The following is a 21748-nucleotide window of genomic DNA, read 5'->3' as shown; positions in this document are numbered from 1 at the left end:
GGTAGCTGATAGAGGGGACTCACTCACATTAGTGTTACCTCACTAACTCAACATGAACATGCACAGACTAAGTCCAGCGTGGAGACCTGCCTCTAGTCCTGCCAAGTCACTTAGCTGTCTTTTGAAGCTAAGAAAAGACAAAGTCTTTCAGAAAAGACAAAGTCTTTCAGAAAAGACAAAGTCTTTCAGAAAAGACAAAGTCTTTCAGAAAAGACAAAGTGTCACTAAGGAGTCGGAGCAAGGCCGGCTCTCTTCCGCCAACCCGGGTCCACGATTGTCCATTGCCATTAAGGCCACCACCTCGGGCCGGTTCACCCGTAGACCATGATGGGGAGGAGCCCATGCAGCTAGGTCTTTCTCGGCTAAGCCAAGAGGAGAGACAGCGCCGGATTCGACAGGGCCTTTGCCTGTATTGTGGAGGCCAGGGTCACCTGTGCAGTAACTGTCCAAACCCCTAGGGAAAAGGCAGCGCCCACCAGGAGCCAGGGGCCTCCTGGTGAGCGAAGTGGTCGCCTCTGCTCCCGCGTCTCGCTGTTCCCTGCCTGTGCATCTAACCTGGGGTTCCAGCAAGGGGTTCGAGCTTTGGTGGATTCAGGGGCAGCAGTTAATTTGATGGATCAAACACTAGCACGCCAGTTACAGGTGCCGATCACTCATTGTGAGGCTCCAAGAGCAGTACAGGCCCTTGACAGACGTCCCCTGGGGTCTGGACGACTAGAGTTCTGCACCCGGCCCCTGCAGATGCTTACACTTAACACACACTTGGAAAGCTGTGTTTTCTTTTTGATTGACACTCCTCAAGATCCCCTTGTCTTAGGATACCCCTGGCTCATAACCCATCAACCCTCCTTCGATTGGGCCACTAGCACTCTTACACAGTGGGGACCTACTTGTACAGCCCATCGGCCACTACAACAGCCCACGATCTCAAGTATTGCTGCAGCTGCCCTGACCCCCCTAGCTGGTACCCCAAAGGTTCCCGTCATGTATCGTGACCTCAGTGCGGTTTTCTGTAAGGAAAGGGCAGCCTTGCTCCATCCACATCGTAGTTATGATATGGCAATTGATCTCCTTCCTGGCACAGCGCTCCCACGAGGCAGGCTTTACTCCCTGTCCATTCCTGAAACCAAAGCAATGGATACTTACATTCAGGACGCTCTCCAAAATGGACTTATCCGGCCGTCCACTTCTCCTGCTGCGGCTGGATTCTTTTTTGTGGGCAAAAAAGATGGTGGGCTCCGTCCATGCATCGATTACAGGGGACTGAATAAAATAACTGTGAAGAATAAGTATCCCCTGCCACTGTTGAACACAGCCTTTGAACGTCTCAGAGGAGCCACAATCTTCACAAGGTTGGACCTCCGGAATGCCTACCACCTCGTCAGAATTCGAGAGGGCGACGAGTGGAAGACAGCGTTCATAACCCCTCGGGGGCATTACGAGTACCTGGTAATGCCTTTTGGCCTGTCTAATTGCCCTGCTGTGTTCCAGGCCTTTGTTAATGATGTGCTGAGGGAATTTTTGGATCACTTTGTGTTTGTTTACTTGGACGAAATTTTAATATTTTCCTCTGACCTAGATTCTCACGTTCAACACGTCCGGCGAGTGCTTCAGCAACTACTCCAAAATCGACTCTTCGTCAAACTGGAAAAAAGTGAGTTCCACACTTCTAGCACCACCTTTCTTGGCTTTGTGGTCTCCCCCCAGGGATTAATAATGGATCAGTCAAAAGTAACAGCAGTCCTGGAGTGGGCTACACCACAACTATAAAGCAGTTGCAAAGATTCCTGGGCTGTTCAAACTTTTATCGCCGCTTTAGAAGAAATTATAGCACAGCGGCGGCTCTCCTCTCACTGGTCTTCAGCAAGCTTTTTCAGAGCTAAAACAAAGATTCACCACGGCTCCAGTGCTAGCTCACCCAGACCCTGAATTACCTTTCATAGTAGAGGTGGCTGCCTCAGAGGTGGGAGTAGGAGCGGTCCTCTCCCAGAGATCTTCCCAGGACCAGAAGATGCAACCTTGTGCTTTCTTTTCTCGACGGCTCACCCCAGCTGAAAGTCACTATGATGTAGGGAATCGTGAACTGCTGGCAGTCAAACTGGCCTTAGAAGAGTGGCGCCACTGGCTAGAAGGGGCCAAGCATCCGTTCATGGTGTGGACAGATCATAAAAACCTTGAGTATATCCATGAGGCCTGCAGACTCAATCCTCGTCAAGCTCGGTGGGCCCTCTTCTTCACACGCTTCGATTTCACACTCTCTTTTCGACCAGGGTCCAAGAACGTCAAGGCTGATGCCCTCTCTCAGAAGTTTGCCCCAGATAGCCTTCTAGAAACACCAGAACCAATTGTTCCCAACACCTGTGCTGTTGCCCCGGTCTGTTGGATACTAATGGAGCAAGTGCAAGATGGCCACCGTCTAGAACAACCACCACCCAACACGCCACCCTCCAAGACTTTCGTTCCAACGGCCACTGGTGCTGGAGTGGGGTCATGATTCTCGCTTGGTAGGCCACCCCGGGCGACACCGAACCATGGAAATAATTAGCCGTACATTCTGGTGGCTGTCTACAAGGTAGGATGTTGCGGGTTATGTCGCAGCCTGTTCCATATGTGCTGCCCACAAAGTCGACAACCAGCGCCCCCAAGGGCTCTTGCACCCCCGTCGCCCCTGGTCACGTCTCTCTTGACTTTGTTACGGGGTTTCCCCTCTCCAATAGTTTTACAGTTGTACTTGTCATTGTTGATCGTTTTTCAAAGACCTCACGTTTTGTACCCCTACAGAAGCTCCCAACGGCCCGGCAGACAGCAGACACTCTAGTTAAAGAGGTGGTTCGCTACCATGGCACGCCTGAGGAAATCCTATCCGACAGGGGTCCACAGTTCATCGCCAGATTCTGGAGGGCCTTTTGGCAGCTAATGGGGTAACCGTTCGTCTCACCTCTGGGTATCACCCCCAGACTAATGGCCAGACTGAACGAGTCAACCAAGAGATGGGGAAATATCTCTGATCATATTGTGACATATTCTTCTAACCCTACCACCTGGGCAAGTTACCTGATGTGGGCGGAGCTGGCTCACAACCAGTTAGAGTCTTCATCCTTAGGAATGTCTCCTTTTGAAGCGCTTACAGGATACCTTCCAGTGTTGTTCCCTGCCTCGCCAACAAAGGGCCCGGTGCCTGCAGCGAATGCCTCAGTCCAGCGCCTTCGACGTCTCTGGAAAAGGGTCTGCCGGAACCTCGCAGGACCACAAACCAACACAAATGCCAGGCGGATCGAAAAAGAAGGGTGGCAGTGCTCTACAACCCTGGTGATCGGGTCTGGTTGTCTACAAAGGGATTGCCTATGGCTGCAGAATCCCAAAAACTCCCACCTAGGTATGCGGGACCGTTCAGAGTGTCACGCAGAATTAATCCGGTGTCAAGTTGTCCATCCCTCGGTCAATGAGGGTCAGCCCTGTTTTTCATGTCTCTTTGCTACACAAAGCCTTCTCTTCTCCTCTGTCTCCAACATCCCAGAACCTTCCTCCACCTCGGAGGATTGATGGCACTCTGACCTACACAGTCAGAAAACTCCTCGATGTTTGACGACGAGGTCGTGGATTGGAGTTCCTCGTAGACTGGGAGGGCTATGGACCGGAGGAGCGGTCATGGGTCTCGGAAGTACATTTATGACAAATCCTTGATCCAGGAGTTCTTCGACGCACACCCGGACCTTCCTGGACCGTCGAGTGCCGGTCCTCGAGGGGGGGGGTCCTGTCACGACTCAACACACAGCGTGCCCTCCAGGACAGCAGAGGGCACTAAGGAGTCGGAGCAAGGCCGGCTCAGCCAAGCTGTGAGGAAGTGAACGGCCATGTTTAAAAGGAACCCTGAATTGGTTGTCAGTGCTCATTCATGGTTTGCATGCTACGGAAGTTACTTTTATCTGTGCTTGATCCTGCCTGCCTTGACTGTGGATTTTGGATTACGATTTGGACTGTTCACTTGGACTCTCTTTTGATTCACGGTATTGAACCCCGCTTGTCTCTGAACTCCCCTTTGTCTTGCCCTACCTGGAAACCTCGATTGTGCTGGCTGCTCTGTGTTCCTTGACCCTGGACTGTGCCTTGACCTCGATTGTGGATTACCCTTGAACCAACCGTCTCGATGAACTTTAAGTTTGCCTTTGCCTCAAGTATGATTTGATCCAGTGTGTGGTCGTGCCTTACAATCCTGCTTTGCGTTATTCCTTTGTTGACCACTTTAAGTTATTGAAGTAACTCAGAACTATTAAAAACTCTGAACTGCATCTGCGACTGTGCTCTTCATTCCAACCTGTCACTCAGCCATAGTTTTAATTTATAAACATGTATATGTATAAGGAGTCAGGTGGCTGAGCGGTGAGGGAATCGGGCCAGTAATCAGAAGGTTGCCAGTTTGATTCCCGGCTGTGCCAAAATGACGTTGTGCACTTCCCCCTACTTGCCTCAGGGGGACTAAGTCGCTCTGGATAAGAGCGTCTGCTAAATGACTAAATGTAATGTAAATGTATACATGTCCTCTTTACTCTGACAACAAGGTTTGGCTCACCAAGGTTTTGTTGTGTCTGAGAAAAGCTTTTCACAGAACCCAAGGAGACTCAAAAAAAACATAACATTCAAAGAAACCAGCATTTATATTTTCCTGTTTGAGAACATTTGTAGAACAACCCTGGTACAATCCCTGAAAATAACAAGTTTGCAACTCTGGAGAAGGTAAAGCCCTTCTTTCAGTTTCAATAAGGAATGCACAATGTCTGATGGCCTTGCTTTGTAGCTTTCTTACAGATTGGCAACCGAGAATTGTTTGCTGCTTGTGTAATCAGGCAAAAAGTGTCTGCAGACAATGTTTACAATGGTCCGTGTGGTTACACAACCATGGATGCACCTGCCCTTTCTTATTGCTAATGAAATATGATCTTATTTGCATCTACCTCATGCACAATAAGCCCATTATCTAGCTGATGACTTAACAAAAGCCTCGCTCTGTGCCAACATCATGGTGTATATAAGGACTGAATCTTGATTAATTAAATGATCTCCACTTCTGTTTCCCTTCCTGTCTTTCAATAACTCCTGAGGCCTGTTCCATAAAGCGAGTTTACCGAATAAGCCAGACTTATGTCAGTTAGTCAGACTCATTTGTAGTTCATTCAGTTCCATAAAGCTAGCTCAACGTAGTACTCGGTTACTATGGCAACTTAGGCTGCGAAACTAGTCTGGTCCGGGGCAGGCTAACTGTCAGGCTTAGCGTGACTTGGTGCTTAACCAGACCTTCCTGTAACACTGACCCAACGGGAAAACGATGATTTACCACGGATATTCTCATTTTCTTATTCTCATCAGTTCAATATGTTCAACATTGATAGAAAATCAACTTAAATAGCCTACATAGGCTACAACATTTAGCCTAATACATTAAACGATGATGAACAATGATTTGATACACACCACGTTAAACATAGCCTATGGCTAGCCTACAGTAGTTTGTGATTCCAAATATTTAGGCATCAGGCATCAATCTAAATTATCCGAGTATAATTATCATAGCTATATAGTTGTTAACAGTCTACAATTGCAAAACAAACCTAAATCCATAGGCTACATCTCTATCCTCCATTTTCCCGACACAACCATGTTAAAAAGTTAGGCTACTGGGTAATGTATTGATTAATAGTAGGCTATTTATTTAAAACAATGTAAAAAAAAAAAAGTATATAGTGTGTTTAGAGGGTGTCTGTTTCTTAATCAACGACGTAACTAAAGGTCTAAAAAAGACCTCGACCTACGTAGCCTATCGTTCACGTCAATCATGGCGTGTCGTTTCATTTTGATGAAGCGGTGGATGAGGGAGCTGTCATACTACACGGCTTAAAGGGAACGTTCTTTATGGAAGAAGTCACGTGGCCGTGTGCATTGCATTTGCTGTGGTGGATTGTATGATCCATGTTTTACCTCTCAGGCTGCTTAAGAATAGGGTGCACGTGCAATTAGCTTGACTACTTAAATCTGACTTGAATTAGTAGGACTGCTGAGCTGAAATTGACCTTTATGGAACCGCTTTAGCCCCGCTTGACTTGTTAAGCTAATTCAAGTCTGGTTTGGGACTTTTAGTCCAACTTATTTGAGCGGCCTTTATGGAACAGGCCCCTGCTCTCAAACAGCAGAGGTAAACATGGTAAGAAGGTGAGGAGAATAGATATGCACTGACTAATGCATTGTCGTGATATGAGATGAAACACACCCTTGCTCTGTACTTGGTCACTTCTCGGTTAATAATTTGTCTACAATATAAACATTAAGGCTGCATATGCAGTTGCTAATCAAATGAGACGCTAGATATTGCAGTTTATACATATACAGTATATGGAACACATCAAAAGAGCATCTACAAATCCTAATCTGTTTTACAAATTGACATGCCGTCGATGGAAAGGTCAAAATAAGATCCTGAAGACGTCATGAATTTTTTAATCTGACCAATCATTTGCTTACCTGTAGCCTCCACCATTCCTTCCAGAATGACCACAATCTCCAGGTCCTCTTTGGCCAGGTGGGCTTGGGAGATCTCCCAGAAAGGGCTGTTCTGGTTGATTTCATGGCAGATGATGAGGGGCGACACCAGAAACAACCTGTCGTCCCCCGTGTCATAACCAACGTTCATGTCTGTCTGGTTGAGGGGGATGAACTCCCCTTCCTTGGTCTGCTTGGACTTGATCAGCTTGGCCCTGATAGAGGCCTCCACAATGTGAGAGTTCCGGAGGTCGCCGACCCTGAACATCAGGCACAGTCTACCATCCCTCATGGAGATTACTGCACAGGTGGAGAACACTAACGTCTCCGCCCGCTTCTTGGGTTGTGAGATTTTGACGAACATGCAGCCCACCATGAAAGCATTTACTATTGACCCTAAAACCGACTGGACCAACAACAAAACAATCCCCTCGGGGCACTGGTCTGTGATGACCCTGTACCCGTACCCGATAGTGGTCTCCGTCTCGATGGAGAATAGAAATGCAGATACAAACCCGTTGAGGTTATTGACACAGGGAGTCCACGTGCTGTCCCCTATGTGGTCCAAATCTCCACGCAAATAGGCAATGAGCCACCACATGAAGCCGAAGAACAGCCAAGTGACTGTGTACACCAGAACAAAGATGAACAGGTTGAATCTCCACTTGAGGTCCACCAGCGTGGTGAAGATGTCTGTCAGGTAGCGGTAGGTCTCCCGCACGTTGCCGTGATGGACGTTGCACTTGCCGTCCTTGCGCACGTACCTCTGGACCTTCCTTTTGGCCCGTTCCCGCTCCACCAACAGGTCCTCCCGGACATGCTTGGGCAGCTTGGGCTGTCGGATGGTGACCGGGCTCTCAACATCCTGCTCCATTGGGCCTTCTAGAGCGAGTCAAGCCTACAGACGGAAAACAAGACAAGAGGTACACAGAGCAGTTAAGAACCAAGACACAATCACTGAATCAGCTGACTGAGTCTACCTTTCGAGGGGGCGATGTTACAGTGATAAAGCAGCTCCCTCTATTTTGAGGGATGGTCTTTCATCTTATGAACAAACAAGATGCATGGTCGTAGCCATGTGCTTATCCTTTTCTCCCAGCATGATTACAGCTACACTTTTCTCTTTTTCTGGCCATGTATGTGTGTTTAAATAGATAAATTTGTGTGTTGTGTTTTAATTTAAGGTATTCAGTCTCATGAAACCAAATCAAGTGCGCCATACAGTACTAATAGTACTAAGAAGGTAACCCAGGTCTACCCTGACTCCACCCACCACCTCCACTCATCATTCCAGCTGCTGCCATCTGGCACAAGACTCAAGATCCCACTAGACGGGAAGAATGGGTACCCTGTGCAGTGGCCATTCTGAACAAGGATACAATAAAATACTTCCCCCCAGCCCATGAGCACTGCTGCTGGAAATGTATTTTGCTATTGACGCTGGAAATGTATTTGATGTACTTTGTATATTTTATGTATTTTTGTGGTTCTTTATTATTTTCCTGTGCTAAGCATCCATTCTATGTTAATTTAATTGACTTGAAGTGGTCTTATCTTATCTCTTTCTGGTTTATCCAGGTCTGTTTACACTGTGCCAAGTCCTAGAGGAACGCCCTCCTCAAGAGCTGCACTAGGTTTTGAAACATCGTCTCCAGTAAAACACAGAAACGGAAGCTGTCAGAACTCTGGTTGCCAAAATCTATTGGTAAGCTTACCCTCAGAGCTTCCATCAGAAAGCAACAGTTATTTTTGTATATATATCCTCCAGAAGATCCTTTTGGTTATTCTTTTTCAACAAAAGTTCAAAAACCACACTAACAACTGAATATGTTTTACAGTTTTACTGAAGGAATCACAAAGGAACAATACACAATGTATAATAACAATGAATTGATGGATGATGTTTCCAGCAGAGATTGTAGATGTGGCAGATGAGTCCTAGGTCAGGCAGGTTCCTAGAGGTTGAGAAGACCCCCCCAGTGTGCCTGGATACCTGAAGAACAGGGTTGGGGGGAGCCAGAACATGACAACACAAATGACAAGTAGATTTATACGAAAGTCAACTGGCAAATTGGTTTTGGTGTGGTATTCTCTTCTCCAACCTCAGTAATGTCTAACTCCTCATCAGTAGTAAACTGTATATTTACCCTGCATCCTTCTTAGCGTCCTAAGGCCAGATTGTTTAAATGTCTCTCACTGCTTATGTCAGCACGCTTATGGCATGAGATATTGAGCGTTTGACTCAGAGCAACACTGGAGAAATTTAGTGCATGAGAACAGGACCCAGGGGGACTAAATGAAAAGCGCAATAGCAATTGTTGGATTTGAACCGTACAGCTTCATTCTGTGAATGATCAAAGGGGGCTTTGCTCTGTTAGTTTGCCAGATTTTCTGATAACATGGCTTGATTTTCTGGGGAAGGACCGAGTGAAAATCTGTTTAAATCTATACTTTTACACTCTTTACCTCATTCCTCAAGATGGACATATTGAGAGATTCCGTATTGACAAAAATAAAAAATTGACAAAAATGAAACATATATATATATTTGAAAAGAGAAGGAGTGGAAGGTTGTCTCAGTAGACAAAGTGTCCAGAGATATTTTCACTCTGCGAACATCAGTCCCCTGTTCATAGAGAGTGAGGGCTAGGGAGGCCTTTTCCCCCCCATGACTAATCCCTGTGTCAGTAGCCGACGGCAGCCGTACAGACAAGAGGCAGGTAATTTAATTAGTACAGCTTCACTGGGCCCTCCTCACATCCCCCAGATTTGTCATCTGCCTCAGAGCCTCAGCTGGAGCAGCGCAGAGATGAATGCTGCAGAGCAACAGCTCTTTAGAAAGATGAGCACAAAGTTAATCGGTTTGGGTGAAAACAAGGCTTCCTTTCATCTTAAAAAAAAAGAAGCCAAAAACTGTTACTTTAATTCAACGTATTGAATGTCAACCGTATAGACTTGACAGACAGGCTCATTATTGTCACTGGAACCTTTTTTTGAGGGGCGAGTTGTGGGTTGGAGGGGGGGGGTGAGGACATAAAATGTATAGCCTATGTGCTTGGTGCAGCCTTAATTGTTTGGGGTAATTGAATTACAACCCTCTTACAGTGCTTCTTGCCTCCATCTTTGCCTCATTTCTCACTGTCAGCGCTTCCACAGAAACAATACATGTGTGCTTTCTCCTGGCTTTATCTTGATTGGCTAGTGTCTGTTGCCGCTTGCGGTCATGTCTCCTATTTCAAACTACCCATCTCTGGGTTGCCATTACTGTAAATCAATAGGACGTCATAGGATAATCTCCTTTGCACAGTGATGGCTGAAATGAATTAGAACTGTCCAGATAAGGAGAATCCACTAGACGTGGCCTTCTGGAGGAACACATCACTTTTCGAACAGCTCTTTACAGCCATCCGCAGACTGCGTTTATGGGTCAATGAAATCGGCTACACGTCCTGTTCTTTAATGTGGACGATTTCTTTTACAGCACACCGGATTCTGTCACAGAGTCCCTCTGTGACCCATTGTGTGTATTTTATCTCTCACATTCCATAAAGTGAGAAGACCAAAGCAGCACATTACCATGATGTTACAAACAGACTTGCGTCACAATTTGTGCAACCTTGACACAGAGACATAATATCATGTTATAAACTGTACTGTTCATGACCCTAGCAGTATATTATTCAAGGCCTGATTAACTCTATGACAAATCCCTGCAGGCACAGGCAGTGTGGAATACTGTAGTGAAGGGCAAGTTCTGTCTGCTGAAGCCCATGTAGAAACTCAGCATTTATTAAGTCTCATCCTGTCTAAACGTGGATGTGATCTACATTGCTCTCTACGAGGCCACATTGCCCCTTACAATCAATATTACAATGAATTCCAGTCAACACAACCAGTTATCACATGATAAGAAATAAAAAGGCCATTGTGTTAATATTTGGTCTATAATAAATGCAAACGTGTTTGACCTTTTGAAGATTTACAAGGCCTGGAAACGACAGTGACAACTGGAAAATGGGTCTCAGTGAGAGAGACCGAAGTTCTCACATTCAGTGATACAGAGCAGAGAAATTGAAGACTTGTATATATATATTTATCTATATGTTTTATGTTTTTTTATTATTATCATATTCCTAAAAATGCCTGTTTTGGAGTAAGGGTACCAAATAGCAGGCAGTCATCTCTCTAATCAATCTCAGTGTATCTCATTGATTCCTTATCCGAGACGGCCAGCTTTAATCAGTGCTGTTACCCAACCCTGACACTGCCTCTGCTTTTCTCTGTTTCCATGGCAACCCGGCAGCGACAAAACCGTGGGGTGCTCCATTCGTTGCCACACCTGACAGGTGGGAAGGAGGGGATCTTGACCACACTTGCTAGCATACAAGGTAATGGCTTGACAAGGAAACCTTGAAATGGAGGATCTATGTTCCTTTCTGTTTCTGCCCCAACCTGTCATCTCGTCCCTGGTGCTTTTCATATTTCCTAGATATCCTCTCTAAACCACCCAGGTCCCTTGATGCATGGCCACAGACAAGCCTGAAATCTAATTAAAAACTTGGCCCAGTGATGATCAGAAATTTAAAAGTAAAACATTAATCAAGCCGTATAGCAGCCTGCCTCTGTCATTGTAATCCTTTTAAGTTATCTTCTGTGTCATTCATACATAACTTATAGCAGCTGTTACAATAACCAGGATTGATTTTTTGGCTGCTATGACATTACTGTGCAGAGAACCCAGTCCTTTCGTCAAGATCCGCAAGGTTTCTTTGTCTACCTAACATCTATGTGTGTGTGTGTGTGGGGGGGGAGGGGGTGAGTCTGACTCAGACGTTCTGTGAACTCTTCTCAATTTCACACACTCATTGCCTCCCATTCCCCTCATCTTTCTTCCTGCCCCCCGTTCTCTCACTCCTTCTACCCTCTGAACATCTCCCTCTTTTTCCCTGATGACCCTCACCTTGAGTGAAGACCTCGATCAATATCACACTCTCAGCACCAAACACGAACCACCCCATCAAAGACACTCAACAGAAAATAACACAGCAGGAAAATCTATACACATCTGCCTCAACTAAAGTTCAAGAACAAAAATACATAAACACTTGCACACAAACACACTAAAAACTCCAATCCCCAAATTTCACAACATGCTTCACCTGGAGGTAAACTGACCAGATCAGGCAACGCATTTGAAAAGAGAAAAAGGGGCAAACCTACTGTGTTCTAGTTCACATAGGGATGGGGAGATGCACAGAGGCAGCCTCCGAAAACAATCGCTCTCTGAAAATGTCATGACATTTTGCGTGCCGATCAAATTGTATTAGCGACGCTGGGTTTCCTGCTGTGGGACATTATGATGACTGCTTTTGTCTTACAGAATCAGAAAGGTGTCGGGGTCAAAGAACAACACGCCACCCGCCAGTCAACACCGCCAGAGCAGTCAGAGGGATCTGACCTTGGGTCAGGTCCAAATCAGATTTCACCTCACTCATTTCACCACACCTTCACACTCATCTTTTCCCTCCTCTTTAGCACTGTGCTACGTGTGTTGCTAATCAATTGAGGGCTCTAAAGTACTTGTCTCCCTGTGTTCTGCATTGACGGAGATAAACGGCGGACCATGCCTCCCTGTAATCACCTCCAGATCTTTGCTGTGAGGATTTTATCTCTCTCTCTCTCTCTCCTTCCCTCCAGAGTCTGACAACGTCATCTGTGTTTGTCTATCATCACCCTTTTAGTCTCTGAACCTCGCCAAAACAGAACTCCTCATAATCCCGTCCAAACCCTCCATCTCCCACAATCTCTCAATCACCCTGGGATCTGCGACGGTGACCCCTTCATCCTCTGCCAGGAACCTCGGGGTGACCATGGGCTCTCCCTCACAGCCCACATTGCTGCGGTCTCCCGGTCGTGTAGATTCACCTTCTACAACATCCGGAAGATCAGGAGATACCTGTCTGAGCATTCCACCCAGCTGCTAGTCCAAGCACTTGTCCTCTCAAAGTTGGACTACTGCAACACGGTCTCCCAGCATGTGCAACCCGCCCCCTCCAGAGGATTCAGAACGCAGCAACCCGCCTGGTCTTCAATCTACCCAGACGCTCCCATGTTACCCCGCTCCTCATCTCCCTCCACTGGCTTCCCATCACGGCCCGTATCAGATTCAAGACCCTGGTACTGACCTTCCGAGCGGTGAACGGGACTGCACCCGACTACATCAAGTCTATGCTCCAGCCTTACACCCCCACCCGCCACTTACGGTCTTCTTCTGACAACCGTTCAAGCGGTGGGACCGCTCAAGAGCGGTGGGACCCACCAGTCCCGTTCACCGCTCAGGGTCTTGAATCTGATATGGGCCGTGATGGGAAGCCAGTGGAGGGAGATGAGGAATGGGGTAACATGAGAACGTCTGGGTAGATTCAAGACCAGGCGGGCTGCTGCGTTCTGAATCCTCAGGAGAGGGCGGGTTGCGCATGCTGGGAGACCGGCGAGCAGCGAGTTGCAGTAGTCCAACTTTGAGAGGACAAGTGCTTGGACTAGCAGCTGGATGGACTGCTCAGACAGGTATCTCCTGATCTTCCGGATGTTGTAGAGAGTGAATCTACACCACCGGGAGACTGCAGAAATGTGGGCTGTGAGGGAGAGCTCGTCATCCATGGCAACCCTGAGGTTCCTGGTAGAGGATGAAGGGATCACCGTCGCAGATCCAAGGGTGATTGAGAGATGGTGGGAGATGGAGGGTTTGGCCGGGATGATGAGAAGTTCTGTTTTGGCGAGGTTCAGCTGGAGGTGGTGCTTGGTCATCCAGGCGGAGATGTCTGTGAGGCAGGCCTCGATCCTAGCTGAGATCCCCGGATCAGTCGGGGGAAACGACAGGTACAGCTGCGTGTCGTCAGCGTAGAAGTGGTAGGATAAGCCATGGGAGGTGATGATTGGTCCAAGTGAGGTGGTGTACAGGGAGAAGAGGAGGGGTCCAAGGACGGAGCCCTGTGGGACACCAGTGGAGAGCTGGTGGGGACCTGACACTTTGCCTCCCCAGGAGACCTGGTAGGATCTTCCCGACAGGTACGATGAGATCCACTGAAGTGCAGTGCCAGTGATGCCCATCTCAGAAAGTCTGGCGTCATTGAGGACAACAAGGCTTTAAAGAGACTCTGCTGTCCATTTGGATGATGGCAGCGTAGATAGATTTCCCTCCCCAGGTCCTCCCAGCCTCACACAGCTTCAGCATGTATCTGATGAGAGGATTGACCCTGAGACAGACCTTGGTGATCATAGCAGGAGGACCATTTTCTGTGTATAGAGCTCTGGGTCTTTTTATTCATGATATGTTTCATACAATTTGCCCCTGAAAAGCACATTGGCAAACTATTGAATGCAGCATTCGGTTTATGAATTACAGGGAATGACTTACCTGCTTACAGATGACTTACCAACTGCACACACTGAAAAACTGAAACCATACATGTCAGATGTCAAGGACTTACAAGTACAACCACAATCATGTTATCAAGCTGAAAAAAATAACTGTATACATTAGGTCATTTTCTGAGGGCAATCTTTTTTCACATGAATGATTTCAGCATTGCTAGGTTGATTAACAAAAATGTGGACACACATTTGCAATGAATTGCGAGTTCTGGCCCTGGCTCAAATGATGCAAATAAGCGCAATGGCAAGATACATATCATACAGGTACAATACAGCATATATGACTCCCTATTTCACAAATATGAGGCCATTGCATGGTTATTATTCCACTCTCTATGCCGCTTTCTATTCTGACATAATGGTGGCCAAGTTGGAGATGTGTCTGCCTCAGGGGTGCATCCAATATTCTCCAACCCACACATCCTGTCAAGTGATGTCAGACCCTCAGGTACAGTCCAGGGGCCTCATGTATAAACATTGCGTACGCACAAAAAGCTTGCGTACGCTGGTTTTCACGCACACTTTGTGATGTATAAAGATTTACTTGACGTGAGAATGTGCGGGCCGTCACGGAAAGTTTTGAGCAGACGTGAGAATGTGCGGACCGTCCGCAAAGTCTTGTCTGGCTCTGTAACATGGCGAATTCTAACTGAAAAGTGCCGAAACTCACCAAACATTACAAAATAAAGTTTCCACTACAGTTTCTGTCATACGTAGGCATAACGTTAGTTATTCAAAAAACATATTTGGGCTAACTACAGTAATAAAACTTTGATCATTAATGTGGATGATCACATCAAAATGCCAAAACCCAAAACGGGAAATGCTATATAGCCTTCTGTTTAATCCGCCACCACTTAATAACTTCTGTTAAACTTTAGGGTGTCAAACGAACGACAAAATCACTCTGGAAATGCATGTCACGCTAACCCTATTGCTGCCATGCTGTTACGATGCGCCACCACTCGTTTCTTCATTTAAAGTTTTACATCGGACCATTTCTTCTTAATTTCTGCCATGGTCCTGTTCTCTGAACCCACAGTATTTATGGCCCTATAATAATAATAATAATGATTTTATTTGTAATGCACTTTACATTTAGCTAAATCTCAAAGTGCTACAGGTTAAAAACAAGAAAGGGCGCAAATAGTGACAGTTTTCCACTCCGCCGACTTTCTTTAGTCGCTAATACCTGATGACAGGCCGCCAAACAGGACACATTTTCTCAGCTCCACCTCTGTCCACCGCTATTTCTTCGAATAAACGCCACGGCGTTTAACGTTCATTTTTGGTGCGGCGTTTATTCGAGGGCGGCGTTTATTTTAAGAAATACGGTAATTCAGACAAAGAAATGACCTCAGGAGCGCATTTATAGTTCATCTGCATATTCATTTATGGGAGGAGGCAAGGCGGGGTCAGTGGCTCGTTCACGTGCGGTCAATCTCACGTTGATTGTGATTTATAAAGGAAAGGTACGCAGGACCTGGCGTACGACCGGTTTTATACATGTGAATATTTCTGTGCGTAGGTACTTTTCGAGTTTTGGCCGTACGCCATCTTCTGGTATGAAAGCTGCGCAATCCTTTATACATGAGGCCCCAGAGATGAGGGAAGATGACATTAAGGGGCATAGTCTTGAAGTTTCAGAATGTAAACATTTGTACAGAAACAAATGAGCATTCGTTGCTGTCTAAGGTCCACTGTTTTATCTAATCCGCTGTTGTGGTGTTTGCAAAAGTGAAGCAGATGAGCCTAGGAAGCCATTTTGTGTATATTGCTTCAATGTGACACTGACTGTCTCTCCACCTTCAAGAAAAGGCTCAAGACGCACTTGTTCCGGGAGTACAACGGTACTTAGGAATGGTTCGCTTGACCCGATGTTAGTTTCCTCAAGGATCACAATGACTCTTGCTTAGAGACTTGTTGCTCTTGTGGTTAGTGGTAACTGATTTAAATTTTTGTACTCGCTGTGATATATTGTTTTTATTATTGTTGCTTGCTTTTTCCACAGGTACACTTGCACTTATAGCGGTTCATGTTGTTTAATTGTAACTTGTTTAACTACATGCTCTTATGGTTCTTCCCTTTGGCACTTACTTTGGTTGTTCACAATGTGTGCTTCATGTTTTGGCTACTCGCAATGTTTTTGTGGCTATCTTGTTGTTATGATCAGTGACCTATGCACTTTGTAAAGCTCTCTCTTGGAAGTCGCTTTGGATAAAAGCGTCTGCTAAATGAATAAATGTAAATGTAATGTGTGCCCTTAACGAGTGCATTCCAGTAAATCTTTCCTTACCCTGTAGAGGACAGGAGAACAATTTTTGTGTGTGGGCATGAGTGCCATTTTGGTATGTACTTACTGTAATTTGCAGGGAGGTAGAATAAAGACTCAACTAAAGTGCTTTGGGTTCAGTAACAGTTCAGTAACATGCTAATGAACATGAACATGCTAACGAAAACGTTTTCCTGAGAATATGTTGCTGAAAATCAGCTGCATGAACCATAGTTTTCATGCTTTTTAACAGCATTAGATCAACAGTGTCAGGTTGAAAGTCACCCAACTACAGTATTTGAAGTGGCAGAAAAGCCAGTAAATATTCAAGCACGCTGAAACAAACTTATGAAAGACTGACCCCCCTATTTTGACGATCTGAAACGCAAGTATCAAAACGCAAAGCGCAAGTAACTTTGTGGGTGGGACTCCGGCTCGGTTGCTATTTTGCCGGCGGGATAAATGACTTTGCGCCTGGCGCAAATCTAAAATGGGTAGGTCCGAAGTAGCTACATTACTAATGGGTGTGGTTTGGGCGTAACGTGCAATAAACCAATCAGAGCGTCATCTCACATTCCCTTTAAGAGCAGCGCTTGTTCCATGGCGGATTGCTATTATAACGGCGGATTTGCCAGGCGCACGCCAGGAGCGGTTCACAGCCAAGGAGACCAACGTTCTAGTCAGGGCCGTAACAGATAGATAAGTGACATTGTATGGGAAAGGCAGAGCAGTTTTCTCATTGCACAAAATTGCCCGCTCATGCTGCTCATTCAAATTCTTATTCTTATTTTTATATAGCCTACCCTATATTTTATTTTTTTAATTGTTTAGTTCTTGGAATTAGTTTAACTATTGTACTTTTTTTACTTAATTTAAGACCCGTATATGTTTATTGTTTGCACCACAGTAAATTCTGTGTTTGTGTAACATAGGCTACATGGCGAATAAACCGAATTCTGATTCTGATGGAGATGGGAGAAGAAACCCACCCAAATTAGCTTCGGTTAAACAGGCGTGGGAGAAAATTGCCACAATTGTTACAAATCATGTTCACATACATAGAGATTTCTCATTAAAATCTTTTTATAATCATTGAAGAAATGTAACACGCCATAAATCAAAACAATGTAACGTAGCTTTGCAGAAAGAAGACCCTGGCCTCGCCAGCAGTGTGCAAGGACCAAGCTTGCGCCCTTAAAATAGCATCTGAATAATGCGCCATTGACTTTAGACCACGTTTTTCCTGTTCAGTGGCGGAATTGTTTTTCGGAAACTGCAAAATAGCACCAGGGAACGTTTGCGCCGGAACACGCCTCCTTTTTCGCTGAACCGCCCACGGGAGCGCAAGGTCATTTCGACGTGCGTCTGTGGAGGGAAAAGTCCGCTTTGCGTCGAATGATACTTGCGTCGTTGACAAAGTCAATTGCGCTGGGTGCAAGATCGGGCCCTGAAAGGGAAACAATTAATCAGATGTCAAGTACCTTGAGCACCTGCCAAAGGCAGCAAAAAATGATAAATAAAAATAAATAAATATAATATAGCAAAAAATATAGCATAAATAGTTTGTTCAAATTGTGTGTTGCTGGTCCTTTCCCATGTAAAAAAAAGATGCCCTCTCACTCTCTTTCTGCATTATAAACATTTAGAGAGACTTGAGATAACTCTACCTGAAAAGTCATGAATGAACTACCGAACAAGCCAAGGACTCATCTGTATCAGTCTATACACACACTATCCAGAGGAAGGTGCTCTACTCTGAGGCCCTTCATAATGTCACACCTACAAACAGTACGGTCCATAGGCAAACACACACTGCATGGACGTTGGACCACCAACAGGGAGACACTGATTGCCCCTGACAAGCTGCTAATGAAAAAGACAGTTTGCAGCAGTCTGTCAATATGGATATCACGTCATCAGATGTCACCACCGCCCACGTCAGCAGGAAGACAGCTCACCGGCTGCCATTTTCAACTCAGAGCGACATCTCCCTTCATATTCCAGAACTTCAGTCTTCTGTCTAGGAAAAACTTGAAAGAGTACTCAAACTTTGTGACATTTGACAAGGCTTGTATCATGCCTGGTTTGAAATTGCCTTGTGATTTTACAGTAGAAGGAGTTTGATCTCCTGCCTTCTCTTTCGCTCAGAGGCAATAATTAATGGAGACTTAACTGTACTCTCTTTCAAATTACATTTTTCAAGGTGTTTTAAAATTACTTAAAAGTTCATTTGTATTCAGAGACATCCACTGCAGTTTGACCCTTTATATTCCTAGTAGTACATATTTTAAATTCCGTAGAAAATATTACTTCCAAAAGACTGCAATTGCACTCTGGACTGTCAACGACTGTTGTTTTTACATTCAGATCAAATAATGTATGCCCCCCTCACAGTAAAATAGTTTGTTAATAACCTCCTGTGACTTCTAAAGACATCCTGAGAGATCTGTAACTTAATTAAATAACTAGAATTAGTTACCATTAGAATTCAGTCTGGGTCAGTATGGATGCAAAATTGCAGCCCAAAACCAATGTCCACTATAATGGACATACAGAAGGATATTGAAGACTATCACAATGTACCTTCCACTGTGACAACCCTTAAACCGCCTCCACAGTCCAGTTGTCTCCTGAGCCTTAATACTTGATTAATGGGTTAGTGTCATATGGCCTTTACTGGCGGACTTTCAGTAATTTCTTTCTTCTTAAAAACCACACGGCCCCGTTAATAACGGCTCACAGATTAATTACTGTTACCCTGCCATTTTCATTTCAAAATGACTGAAAAGAGGACTAATGAAACCCAGACTAGGGTCTACAATTACAGGGGGCAACGTGTATAAAAAATACAGTTTATGTAATGGGTTTTCTCTTCTGTAATTATAGTAATGTGGGGCTTTTCAAATAGCACAGTCTGTTAATATGTGTGGGCAGCAGGGCTGGCGTCATTATAGAGCTTTAGCTGCCTGTAGGGGGTTAAATATTTGTCAAACAACCAGAACTATTCCCCTACGTTTTTAAGGAAGAGAGGAAACTGAACAGTGCATTAATATTCACCAAATGATACCAATACCAATGGAATTACAGTTATTTGACTCTATGGGTTAAGTTAGCGCAAGAATGGTCCAAGTAAAGTTAAATTAAATTGATATTTAATAACATTGCAAATGAATGAAATCAATTACAAGGCAAACATTACAAAGTGAAGGTTTAAACTCTTACATACTCCAGCTTGTATATTGTAAATCAGAGAGCGAAAGAGTAAGAGGTGAGCAAGGAGTAGGAGCCAGAGCTGAGGAGAAGCCCTCAGGAGATGAAGAATCAGACCACATCTTGACCCTTACTTATCAACATATGACTAGCAATGCTACAGTAAGTTACACAATGAGGTGTGAGACCCATCAAGCAGAGACCCGACTGAATTAGAGTCTATATAGGCCTAAGTTGACTTCTCACAAATGGGAGGGTCCCAAAAGCACACTTTCTTCAGGAAATTGATGCAATGTTGCAAAAAGAAAAAAGCACCTATGTAAAAATCCACGCCTAAACATGCACACAACTGTAGATAAGTTGTAACTCCAAACTAATGATTCCTGTAGCTGAATCCCCAGACTGGCCCCTGTGCTGCCCAGTGAGTATGCTGACACTAACCCAGACAGACAAGCAGACAGGCAGACAGACAGGAGGGCAGACAGGCAGACACAGGCAGACACAGTACAAAGTAATAGTATTACTTATTGGGTGTGCTTTGCCTTCGGCAAGGGCACAACCTTTGTTCTCTCACATATATATTATTATTATTGGGTGTGCTTTGCCTTCGGCAAGGGCACAACCTTTGTTCTCTCACATATATATTTATTATTTATTATTGTTTATTTTCGCCCCCCTAAGGATCAGTCAATATTTGGACTACATAGACAACCAAGGTGTCAAAAGTTTCGTATTGGTAGCGATTGCGTTGGTTGTATTTTTATTTACGTTCCGTTGCATGGTTTAAGTAGAAATTGCGTTTTTGTGGTGAAAAGTGAAGCTAACGGTGGCTAATTTGCTAGCCACAGTCACTGACGTTACTAACGTCCCTACGTCACGAAAACACGCGTGACTACCTTTGGCAGAACATTCATTTCGCATCTGTTAACTTGGGGGATAGCTAGGCTAACTATAGCTTTACTGCAAGGCAGCTGCAGAAACGCCACAAGCAAAGAGGCCAGGGTGATAACTATTTACTCATTTTACTTTGTGATGTGAAACACAAATGTGAAATGTAATGTACAATATTAGCTGATATTATTAAGGAAGTAGGCCCACATCTACTTTCGGAAACGGTAGTCTACTATTTCACTGAAGCATTAACATCATGACATTAGCCTCTGTTGCCCGGGCAACACATACTAGAGTGGTCTATGATGCATCTGGTTTCAATCGTTAAAATGAAAATTCCTCACAAATACATTTTCGTTGTAGGATTTATTATGACATTACATTACAAGTAAACGATTTGTTGGTGAAATTATCATTACCTGTGGTTTCAAACCAGTGTTGCTCACTGCAACGCTGTAGCCTACGCGAGACACACTACAAAAACATCTACACAGCTGTAGGAAGTCAAACGGCGACAGAACATGTTCGGCACTCCCCTTACTTAAATCAAAAGTCTAACTACTAACCTGAACTTCATTGCCATTGTCATTAAATCCAATTCAACCAACGCAATCGCTACTTTACCGAGACGAACACAGCAGTAGTCTTGTACTGTACTAGCCTGGCTGCCAGCCCAACTTCGTCCCGCCCACAAAAAAATTTGGTCGGGAAGTTGGGTCTGGAGGGTCTCGTATTGGGGACAACTACAGAAAACCAGAATTCTTTATACGATGATGGACAGATGATCAACAGTAACGTAATCACCCACGTCACAAAAGAGCGCTTAAGTTGAATTCGTTTTGAACAAACATGGCTACCGCTGGAGATCTGGGATGTTATGATTCTGCCATCGAGTCTGTTTTAGAAGACATCGACAGCGCATTAATTTTGAAAGAGGAACAGAGAAACGCAATCAAGGCATTTGTCGATGGAAAATATGTTCTTGCCGTCCTTCCTACGGGATTCGGTCAAAGTTAACATACTACGTTGCTCTGATTGGTTGTAGATCTATCCAATTGAGCGAAGAGGCATTTGTTTTCCAGGTTCGTTTGAAACACGCCCCATAGTCACAGCCCAACGGAGAGTTCTCAGACTCATATTCTGACTAGAATTATGAGTATGACAACGTCAGGCTAGTACTGTACCGTAGTAGTACAATTTACCGGGGCAGCTTCTCCACACAGGGCTATATCGCATTTTGCGTTGTTACTGACAATGATTGCTACCAGTGAGCTTTTTATGAATTAGCGATTTTCCACTAAATAAATGTCAAGCTTATTTACGTTTTGGGGGGCATATTTTCAGTTAGCAGATGGTACTGTTTGAATCGCGATTCCATCTTCTACTGCCGGTAACGTCGTAGAATAATCT

General features: G+C 44.9%; 1 protein-coding gene across 3 annotated transcripts in view; it reads right to left on the bottom strand.

Moving 5' to 3' along the window:
• Positions 1–21748, bottom strand: part of kcnj6 (potassium inwardly rectifying channel subfamily J member 6) — a 51140-nt gene that overhangs the window by 14033 nt on the left and 15359 nt on the right. For all 3 annotated transcript variants that reach the window (XM_062485087.1, XM_062485086.1, XM_062485088.1), the window contains exon 2: positions 6514–7429. In XM_062485087.1, the coding sequence (XP_062341071.1) occupies positions 6514–7405 (892 nt within the window). In that variant the 5' untranslated portion in view covers positions 7406–7429. The remainder of the gene's footprint in view (positions 1–6513; positions 7430–21748) is intronic.

Source organism: Osmerus eperlanus, chromosome 19, assembly GCF_963692335.1.
Source record: "Osmerus eperlanus chromosome 19, fOsmEpe2.1, whole genome shotgun sequence".
Taxonomy (NCBI): Eukaryota; Metazoa; Chordata; class Actinopteri; order Osmeriformes; family Osmeridae; genus Osmerus; species Osmerus eperlanus.
Note: the sequence above shows the minus strand (reverse complement) of the source record. Positions and strands in the feature narration are given on the sequence as shown.